The sequence below is a fragment of the Coffea arabica genome, chromosome 3e (genome assembly GCF_036785885.1).
Source record: "Coffea arabica cultivar ET-39 chromosome 3e, Coffea Arabica ET-39 HiFi, whole genome shotgun sequence".
NCBI classification, from domain to species: Eukaryota; Viridiplantae; Streptophyta; class Magnoliopsida; order Gentianales; family Rubiaceae; genus Coffea; species Coffea arabica.
In genome coordinates this window covers 21,576,437-21,587,746 of record NC_092315.1, presented here as the reverse complement: position 1 = coordinate 21,587,746, position 11,310 = coordinate 21,576,437, and the positions used below count along the sequence as shown (strand labels likewise).

At 35.6% G+C, this 11,310-nt stretch overlaps 1 protein-coding gene across 2 annotated transcripts; it reads right to left on the bottom strand.

Moving 5' to 3' along the window:
* Nucleotides 1-2,307: 2,307 nt before the first annotated feature.
* Nucleotides 2,308-10,956, bottom strand: LOC140038243 (vacuolar protein sorting-associated protein 45 homolog). Of its 2 annotated transcripts, XM_072083335.1 has the most exons (13): nt 10,717-10,956; nt 9,615-9,816; nt 9,277-9,356; nt 8,503-8,730; nt 8,163-8,288; nt 7,950-8,030; nt 7,727-7,868; nt 7,432-7,610; nt 5,652-5,807; nt 5,312-5,419; nt 5,108-5,229; nt 2,940-3,071; nt 2,308-2,606 (listed from the first exon to the last, which is right to left on the bottom strand). In XM_072083335.1, the coding sequence occupies exons 1-13, from the start codon at nt 10,804-10,806 to the stop codon at nt 2,546-2,548; spliced, it is 1,707 nt and encodes a 568-aa protein (XP_071939436.1). In that variant the 5' UTR covers nt 10,807-10,956; the 3' UTR covers nt 2,308-2,545. The 2 variants fall into 2 exon arrangements, with proteins under 2 accessions (XP_071939436.1, XP_071939437.1); XM_072083336.1 differs by lacking the exon at nt 8,503-8,730.
* Nucleotides 10,957-11,310: the final 354 nt, after the last annotated feature.

Genomic DNA, 11,310 nt, shown 5'->3' with positions numbered 1-11,310 from the left:
TTTTTCCTAAAGTATTTTGAGTTTTAGTAGTTTTATGAACTTTTTAAATAATTTTCTCAAACATATGCCAAAGAAATAACATTAAGGTCTTTCCATTTTGTTGATATCTCTCCATTCCTTGTAAAAACATTTTATTGGCCACTGTTTTGGTAGCCAAGGAACTGAATTCATTCACCATCATAACTAAGAGGTAAAATTGGTTAAGGACACAAGGATAAGGGACCAAATTTGTCATTTTCATTGTTACATTAATGTTGCAAGTGCGATTCACGTGATCATTCTGTTAGTTCTCTCTAATTCTCGTTAAAACTCCAATTGCAACCACTTTTTACATAGTAATTAGATGACTTTTCCCTCAGTATCCTGCACCTACAAAAACCATTACGACTAGGGGTAATCAGGTATAATTTCTCGATTTTGAGAGGGAGTTCTCTACTTGTATAAGAGTCTTTACTTCATTTTCTTTCTTGTCTTGAAGTACCGGTGAGGGATAATTTCCAATTGACTTTACTTGTTAAGGGATGTGGGGAGCACCATCTCTAGTTAATTAATTCATTCAACTATATGTAAGCTTAGAGATACGTATACAAGGGTATAAAGGTGTACAATTGTACGAACAGCAATATCATTCTTCCACAATTGCCTAGTATTCCTATTTTCATTTTGCTAAATTAAGTTTTGATAAGAAGAAACACGCAAATTACATATTTACAAGTATTTGGAAAATACAAAAAAAAATTATGGAGTATTACACTCAACGTGCGTGTAACTAGCAATTGAGGAGCAGTGGGCATCTGTCATTTTTTTTTTTAAATTGCGAATTGATTGTTGATGAGATTAATCAGTGTTTTTGTAGTATAATCCCATTAGATAATGTTACAAATGACATTAGATTATGTAGTGAATCATTTTGGCTGTGTTCATTTTCCTTCATTATTAGGAAAGTGAACCTTGGTAATCATGGTTTCGCTAAATTAACCGCTAACTCTTGAATGAGATCAGGTGGAGCGAAGTCTTCGTTTGTGTGGTTAAGTAAGCTAACATAAAGATTATCTGCTAGTTACCAACCTTTTGTAAAGTAGAGTACATCCTTTTAACTACTTTTGACCCAAAAAAAAAAAAAAAAAAAAAAAAGTTGTATGTTCTTTTAGTTCTCTTGATTGGAGAAAATTTTGCTTCCAAAGAAGAATGCGGTAAGAGGTTGTCCATATTTTATATATACAGCCCTGCATTTTCTGTCCCTTGTTGTGTACCTCCATTTGAGTTCAGTTTCCACTTTTCCCCCTTTGAATAAATATTTTGGTTTTTAATGGGAGTTTATCTAGGATTTTGGCATTATGATTTTATGGGGGCAGGAATAAGCATTCAAAGAACAATTTGAGACTTGATTAATTTCCTCTTATGTAAGAATAGTATGATGAGCATCTAAGTTGAGCTTGGATTGACCTCATGAGATGAGGGGCTCTTTATGACTTTTTATGATTTTTCCAAATGTGATCAATTTCAGCTACGAGTAATGCACAGTATATTGCAATTCTTAGAAACTGCATCTGCAGTAGTCTCTTATACAACGAAAATGCATTGAACCATTTGATGGTTAGACAACTTGCTTGTTAAGCTCTTAGGTGTCTCTAGCGCTCTACTAATGGAGACCAATGCCATCTTATTTTGTTTAGCCTCCTTGCTCGAGTAAAAGTGAGCACTTTTGTATGGTCGAGTTCGCAGGATTACAATTAGAACTAGATCTCTATGTTCACGGTTACTAGATTTTCCATGTCCAAGGAGCATAATGAATGTACCTAAGCTACTTAGCATAGATTTGCTCATACCAATGGAGGGGCCAGACAAAAAAAAAAAAAGAGGCCAGGCTATTTGGCAATTTACAATGGTAATTTTGCCCTCTAACTCTGATTCAAGTTTGATCATATGCCAAATTTTGGTCACGTCAAACCAAACCATCTCAGTGAATTGTGATGCACAATGCGATCGCTAGGAGGCAATTTGCAATGAACCTTATAGTTAAAAGGGATTCAATGGATTTTGCGCTATATAAAACACCTTAGTATCTTGTGAGCTGCGTTGCCCTTTAGCCAAACCGGGTAGAAAGAGTATTGGAAAAAAAAAAAGGACTTAGCTATCTTGCTACTTAATCAATGTATGTGTATGTGTATACGTATGTTAAACACAAGCACACAAGCTATTTAATCTATGTATGTGTGTGTATGTATGCTAAACACACAAACGCTAACGTGCGCGCGCGCACACAAAATCTGCTGTGCCTAAAGTACCCACATTGAGAGACTAGTATAGTTTCAACTTGAGAATAACACTTAAATATTATCAGATTAGCTGTACATGAGCCTATTTTCTCAGCTACAAAGAACAGCAACTAAGTTATTAGAACCGCATTGTGACTGTCAAAATTGGCAATGAGAGGGGCGGCAACTGTTTCAGAAAACATGTATTACAACTCACATTTACATACAGCAGTATCACCATTTTGAAAGAGTCAAGAGTCAAGATGCTTGAGAGTCTAGATTGGAAGTCAAACCAAACCAGTGGTAGTCCGAGCTATCCTCTGAGCTTCTTCAAGGTCCTTCAGAAACCTGGGTGCACATGGATCAATATGACTTTCTGAAAGATTTGTAAGTGGAAGGGAAACAAAGGTGATTTTGTTTTGTAAGAAATGGAGTCTGGTAAATTCATATACAGCCAACCAGAAAGTAACAAAGCCAACATGCAATCCCAAAAAGTTTTTAAGCAAGCAAAAGGAATATGTACTAGGCCCAAGCAGATAAAAACAAAAAATGCAAATAAATCTACATAAAACCAATAACAGAGATGTATTTGCAATAAAAAAGTTTCATAGCATTTAACGTGATTTTCTTGGACCCAGTCTGAACAACAGTCACTCGGAAGTATATTTAAAACTCACAGACCTCTTAGAATTGAGAACTGCAGAACCCCCAAGAATGAAACGAATACCAGAGTTTGTAGTATTTTGTAAAGCAACTGCACGTGATTCTTCATATGTTGTCCCGCCAACAATGAATATAACCACTTCCTGCAACCTGTCAACAATAATGAATGTAGGGAGTGAGTTTGATCAATGATTCAAAACTCTGATAATAGTTGATGTCATGTGTTAAACATTCTTTGCGCGAAAGAAGATAACTTCAAAGCCTTTCATATTAGACAAAAACCTTGACTGTATAACTGGACTAAAAAACTGATTTTGATACATTGAATAGAAACATAAAGGAGAAGTCAAATCGAAGACTATGGAGAAAGGCCTCGACATGACTTCACAAGGATCTTCCTACTGCTCTAACTTACTGTGGGTCTACAGCTAATTTTCTAGGTATTTCCTCCCTGTATAAGGAGCACTCATAGCTGCCACCTGAGTCATTGGCTTACAATGCAACATCTAGTAGGAAAAAAATATCCAAAAAGCCAACCTAAAAGATATACCACTAAGTCTACCAAAAACGTGTAGGAGCTTCACTATCTCAGAATCCCAACATACTGTGAATCCTAGGTTTTAAAAATAAAAAATTCACTCCTTAACTTGGGATGCTGTTAGCAAGCACCAATACTATGTTAATTCCCGTAATTTTTTTCTCAGACCAATTGCAATTCCAGAGAATATCATCCTACATTCATGTCAACCAATAACACAAGCACAGAGAGGCATATCATAAATCTACAAAAGGAAGCCTACGTGGTTTTATGAAGTTTAATATGAAACCTATGTTTTCTTTGCATGTTCAATCTCAAAATTTTGATTCTGAATATAATAGTCAAGCATTACTATAGCTGTCAGATTTGCTGAGATTCTCTGCAGTTTCGTCCATGAGTTTAAAACAGGTAATGTAACCATAGGCAGCCTTATTGAAAGTCCAAGCTGTCCTTGTATGAGAAATGAATGGTTCAGAGTTTGAACAAAAAATCTGCAGAAGCTTAAAAGTCTCACACACCAAAGATTTGAAGTTAAAGAACAGTATGACAATCACATGCTTTCGTTTAAAGTTTACAGCCCTTTTGTTGCTTGAAGCCTTAGTGTGGGGCATTTCTGTGGAATCTACAACACATTCTTAGAGAATCTTCCTAAACTTTCTTCTTCTATGTAGCCTCCAATATTCTTAAAACTTATTATTCTGGAAGCAGTGCCAAGGATGCCTTGATCTAGTGGCAAAGGTTGAGGTTCTAGGATTTAAAGTTCCTGGGTTCAAATCCCCCTGCCCCCTCCCTGCTTCTTAAATCCGACTCCTCTGCTTTTTTGTTTTTTTTTTTTTCGGTTGGGGGGGGCGCTTGTAACTAGAAATCAATGGAAAATACAAGATTGAAAAGCTTTTTCCTACAGCATGGCAGGGTGAAGAAGGAAGATATGTGACAATACATACTTAGTGGCAACTTAATCCTTGTCATAGAAAAATTTTCAAATTCTATTACAAGGATATAACCTGAATGTGAAAGCTTTCAAGCAGATTCAAATGATTTCCAAATAACCTAACCTCACTCTATTAGACACCCCCACCCCGCAACACAAGAAAGAATAAATAAAACCCCAAATCATCCTCGCTCCACTTAAGCCCTAATTCCTTGTTCCTTGCTAACAACCAAGCAATCTTCTTCTGTTTCCATAAAAAAGAGCAATACATTGAACAGCGCAAATCCACAACCACCTCTCACGAGCATGTATCGTTCTCAGAATCAACTGCTAAAACTCAAACAGATCTTCTGCTGTATTACTGCTTAAATGAAAAAAATAAACTCTCAGCCCTAGTGTCATCAACTAAATCCATGTAAATCAATCTAAATGGTGTCTTGCATCGGTATATTTTCCACATAAAAACCAGACCTTCTGCATTCACCATGAGTGAACATTGGCCCAGTCACTCACCTTACAGGCATCAATTAATTTATGACTGGTCAAACAAGGAAGGAATAAAGAACTGGAGTGTGCATGATAAAGACTAATAAAGAACTTTCTAAATTAAATCCATAGGTTAAGGAGCACAAAAAAATCAGTAAGGCATAAATACGTCAGTCCAGGAGGCAGAAACAAGGTCTCAACAGAAAATGATGAATTAATTAATTAACTAACCTCCCTTGCTGAAAGTGATTCCCAACAAAAGGATAATCCACATCTTTCAGTCGCCCCTTGGTAATGCTCTCCATTATATGAAATAAAAGCGGCTGATGTTGGGTGTACACATTCTCAACCCCCTACAAGAAACAGTGACAATTTCATAGTGCCTATAGCAAAATAATGTTAAAGAAACACGAGAACAAAAGTTTGAAGGCAAACCTTGAGCCCACGAGCCATGTTGCGTGCAATATTTAGAAGATCCCGGTTTCCATAAAGATCCCCAGTTCGTTTATCAACTCCAGCCTGCTTTAGTAAAAATTGCACAAGCTGCAAATGGATGGAAGATCATTTAATAGGGGATCTAGTTTGACTCCAATGTCAAGATTCAACAGAAAATATAATAATTAATGCATATGCTCCAAATGATCTGAAGCTCCAAATCCGAAGCCTCAAAAGCAGAAGGAAGAGCCACACAATCACAAATTGCAAGAATCACACAAGCAAGGGAAATCAATAGAAGCAAACAACCAAATGAAGCCTTCTGAATTTGATCTCTCACCCCAGGCTTATACTTGGGAGACCGGGATGCCAATTTGTTAAATAACTGCATCAGTTGAACAGGACTCTCCTTTTCATAACGCAAAGCATACAGCATGACTAGACGTAAGCGGTCAATGTCAGAGACACTGTCATTGTTAAGAAGATTTGTCACAGCCTGCACATAAACATGGTAGGAAATAGGTCAAGCTCATAAACCCTAATTTAAACTATAGGTATCACATTAATCTGCACAATCCACTACAACCTATAGAAAACCAAAATTGTTCAAACAAAGATGATTTAACTATTTGAAAATTCACTACCACGGTGGAGGAAAATAAGAAACAAAAACCTAACTTTGAAATTCAAGTTACTGATTCAAGAAGACACCAAATTCCATGTCAAATATAGGTCAACCTATATGGTTCCAGCTCAAACACACATCTAACCTCTATGAAGTTACCAAAGATACTATGTGTTGCAACAACTTAGATATGCTAAACACCACTGTAAATGTCTAATAAAAAACATTCCAAACATTAGCAAGCAATGTATGAAATAAAAAGTAGTTTTCAGTGGTTCCTCCTCAAAATGAAAATAGATATAAAAAAGGAACATTTAATTTGTTTTTTATTCTGCCCATTCAATCATGTACAGCTATTCTACTCTTCCAAGGGCTATTCATTTTCATCACAATAACATACCATCAAAAAAATTACTCATTGACAAAAAATAAAAGGAAACAATATGATGGCTCAAGCTTAAACCTTGGTTAACATATTAATATTACTCAGAGAGAACAACAAAAGCAAACAGAGGTAATTGAATAAGAAACTGTATTCAAGTCATATTTCCTGCTCTTTTACAAGTCAGCATTGTCTGTTCTTTTACAATCATTTCTAGTCTTTATATGGAGTGATTTTGCATTGGTACTTTGTCTCTATTCTTCTATGGTTAAATCATGCTACTTCTTTAGCCACTTCTTTTTTTCAAAGAAAAAAATTCAAACAACTTGAAATACAAAAGTAACATGGCACTGATATCTAACAGATATAATAGAAAGGACTTATTTTTCCAGTGAAGGGTGTGTATGATTATGTCCAATGGCATTTTGCATGTCAAAAGGGTTTAATGTTAACAATTTTTCTGCAGATTTTACTTTGAGTTTTTGAGGGTGTAGTGTTTGAGGCCATTTCATGGCATTTATTTTCATTTTGGGATAGCATATGTCAATGCTGCATGATTGTAAGCAGAACAAGCCCTTCAATCAACTAAATGTGAGCATTACTTTGTGCATTGCACCTAATCCCTCAAAGGGTTTAGTGCTTTTTGCAGTGCCATTTGCCTCTCAATACTATTTATAGCTAAAGTTTTACTCTGCTTGTTGGAGACTTGACAAATGCTAAGCCAAAATGAACTCAAGGTAAAATCAGTGATAAACAAACTACTATACTTGGGCAGCAATTTACTCAAGGTAAAGGAATGACTATAATTATTGGTTGTGCACCTGACACATGTCATTAAACTATAATCATCTTACGGAATTTGAAATCTATATCTGACTTGATTCTAAGAGATATCCTTGGGAATTACATCTGCATTTCAGGCAGAACATTCAACTTGACGGATGAAATGTGATTGGGGTATACAAAAAGCATAAGATGGACCCAACCAAGGACAAATCTTCCAAGCTCTGATATATTCTTAAGCACAATACAGTGAAAAAGAACCGACTTCCAGATATTCACTTTTTCAGCAAGCTAACAAAGAAAATAAAAAGTGCCAGATATTCACTTTACCTCAAATGCAGCCCCTTGGCCACCATTGCAAGCCAATTCCTGTTCTACTTCTGAAACTAACATGAGTTTTCTTTCTTCAACTATCTTGCTCATTTCCGTAACAAGGGTCACATGCTTAGAAACATTGCCATGCATTTTTCTGTATTGGGGGTAATTGTCAACAAATTTAGCCATATCCTCTGAAACAAATCAAAGAATGTGCAGTTCAGAATTGGTCTTGGAAACACTAAATTGACATATTCATCAAAGCAAAGTTCTTATTCATATAAAATACACAAATTTTCCAAACACAAACCTACAGTCTGGATGTTCTGGTTGCTCTTTGCAATTTGTTGGAAATCATCCACCATCCTTTTGATATTCATTCCAATATCTCCAAAGTTTTCATACATATTGGCTTTGAAAAAGGCATCTTGTTCAGAGGATAAGACAACCTCCTAAAAGCATTTAAGTTGTAAATGTATATTCGCAAGTTAAGTACAAGAAAGCACGTATTGCAAGAGGGGGGGTGGGGGAACCTGTTGATCCTTGGGAAATTTGCCAATGTTTCTCAAGTCCACTTTGTTGTCTTGAATGCCTATCAACTCATGGACCATTGCCTATGACAGATTTTAGAAAGTTTCAGCAGCATCCAATTCAGATTGTAAACACATGAACATAAAGGAAGTCAATGAACGGCACTTTCTTCTGTAATGACATAATAAATTAAGGTCAGAGCATAGCACATCTACCTGATAAGTCCATTGATTAAGCAAGGGAGCAACTGGGTCATCCCTCCTATCAATCACCAACAACAAAGGAGTAACCTCTGTTCGTCTAAAATCAAAAAGACCACTTTCCTGCTGGTACATCAGCTTCTGCACATCCAGAAGAAAGGAAAAAAATGAGCTCTTGAATTAGTTCTATCTCTGTAGAAATTAGACAACTTCTCATCTCTGCTAAAACAGACATGAAAATTTATGAGTTAGTCCTGTGAAACCAACAAGAGATTTGAAAAATATAAGTTGATTGAGAGGCATCAAACAGTCATAACTAGTAATGTACCATCCATCTAACATCACTTTTTCTTACCGCTGCCTCTTGTGCTATTCTTTTTGAAATGTCAGATGTTCTTGAATAACGAATAATAGGTCTTCGTTTCAAGGCCAAAAATAAAGCAGCAATTCCATCGACAACTCGTTCACAAAAGTGCAGCAGACTTGAAGGATCAACAACTGCTGGGAGCATATACATTTGGTTGGATGCAATGTTCAACGTGAAGTGAAATGGGTCTAATGCAACAAAGTCAGCAAAGAACTCCTGGACAGATCAAGTTGTTATTGATGAGGAGCAGTTAATTATAAAACTGAAAAGGCCAGCTCTTCAGTCATTTAGAATACGTTGCACAATAGTTTTTTCTTTCTTTTTTTTTTTTGGGGTAGATTAACACTAATGAGATCTGCTATTATTTCAAGGATCTCCCATCTGATTTTTCACATTAAAATGACAGCCTCTCAGGTTTCTTGTCAAGACGCTAATAGACTACCCTCCAAGTTAACTTGTTGATCTGAAAAGTCTACTCAGTTGCTAAATTAGCGACTGTAGGTTCTGAAAACAATGGCAGGACATTGTAGAAAACAAAGAGCAAAACACTACATATTTGGTTTAAGAACCAACACTAATAGTTCAACATTTTCAACACTCTCTTAGAAACCTCACAGGAGCTCCACAGAATCAATCCTTTTTAACATTTTTGTAATTTCAAATACGTTATCTTAAATTCTTAGTGATTGGGAGGATAGCAAAATAATAAGAAATATCCTATCCCAAAAAAAAAAAAACTGCATCCAGAGGATCCAAAGTAACCTGCACTTGGCGAACAATCTCATGCTCATCTGAATCAGCTAAGATATGCAGTTGGGTATCTTTCAACATGTTTGAGAAAACTGCAAACATCATGACATACAAGTTAGGGAGTAAATAAGCGTCTCGAAATGAAACATAGATGCTGTTTAGCCACTGTGGCAACAGCCTGAAACTAGTAATATTGTTAACATTGCAATAAGAGCAATTCATGTCCAACAAATGTATTATCAAACAAACCATGATAACATACAAATACAGTCCCCACAAGAATTCAAAACTCACTCAACAATGTAATCAGGCTTAACAAACGATCCAATGTCCTTATTCAATTAACTTACAAAGGTGATACTCGCCAAATCGAGGTTTAGCCAATTGACGCCGCATAAGCTGAATATTCTCTGATGTTGGTCGAAGGAAATAAACTGCTTTTAGATGTGACATTGGCTCTTTGGACATGGATATTGAATCTACAAATTCAACCAAAAAAACTTCTTTCTGAAGAAGCTCTGACTGAGAATATGCAACGCTTACAATACTAACCTGCAGCCATGAATGCAAACATAATAAAACTATGTCAAATCTGCTTGTGTCTCGAAACACAAGTTTTTAAAGTCAAATGAAGCAGCCAAACTCCAACTGAATAGTCCTAATCATGAATTCTTTCTAATAAGCTACCCAAATCCCATAACTTAAACAGAGTTAATTCAAGATAATTTTAAATGTACCCAAGATAAGACTCATTTTCTCAAGGTAGGAACAATTCAGGCGTTCAACATTACTGCTACATTTTCATTAATATACAACATGAGTACCTAAAAATCCAGAAAATTTCAGATAAAATAGATTCTCATTACAGAAAATCGGTAGAAGAGATGAAGAGAAAGCAATGCATCCTGAAAGAACCAGGGAAAGGGTTTTTAACGCATCCAACAGAACTATCTCTAAACACAATACCTCAATCAGTCCAACAAAAAATACTCCACCAAATTTTATCGTCAAACATCAAATTCGAAATAAACCGCATCACTTTCAGAATTCTACAAACTTTAGCTCCTTTTTGACAATTATTACTAACTAACCTCAGTTTTAAAATTCCGCTCAACCAGAGTTATACTTGAGCAGACACTACACAAAATCTGCATGAAATTGACCCCAAAAAGGAAAAAGGACCCATACTTTTGACCAATCAATCACGAGATTAAGTGTGCAAAATGAACCCACAAGGGATCAATGGTATTTATAACTCAACAATTAACATCCAAAAAGAGGAAATATAAAATATTAACGAAATCCACAAGAAACCCATAAATTTGACCAACTAATGAGAGACATTAGAACCAGGACAATTGACCCGCAATAGTAATGGCAATTATAATCCAAGAATTAACACATCAAATTGAAAAACAAAATTAAACACAAGGAACTGTAAGAATTACGAACCGTAGCAGAATCGAGGATGAGAATTTTCATCCCGGAAATGTCTTGAAGGATTCGATTGATGTAATCCCGTGCGGCATTTACTAGCACCATTTCTTGAACTTTGAAATCTCACTTGATCCGACTCCAGAGCTTCGTTGAAATGATTTTCTCCAACTAGTACGACGTCGTTTGAGGCTATATGTACCAATTCAAATCTACGTTTTGCTTCTCTCCCACTTTGTAACTATACTAGTTTGTTGGGGCATCATGCGATGCATGATGGTGCCCAGATGAAAGTCATTAAAAGCTAGAAAATTAAGATATTGAACGTAGTCACTAAGAATAATTAAAATGGTATTTGAATAGCATTTATTGCCTCAACAAAACTAATTCATTAGTAAACCAAATAGGAAGACGGAATTAGCAGATGGCTAATTTGGAATTTTCTTATTTCAGGAGCTGTTTTAAAGACTATAAGTCTTTTTTTTTTCTTTTTTTTTTGGGAAACTAAGATATATAAGTTTAATTTATATGTGTAACTAACAATAAGATGTAGTTTTTTTTTAATTTATTAGTAAGATATTCAAAGCACTAACTTTTCTATGCTAAACTTTT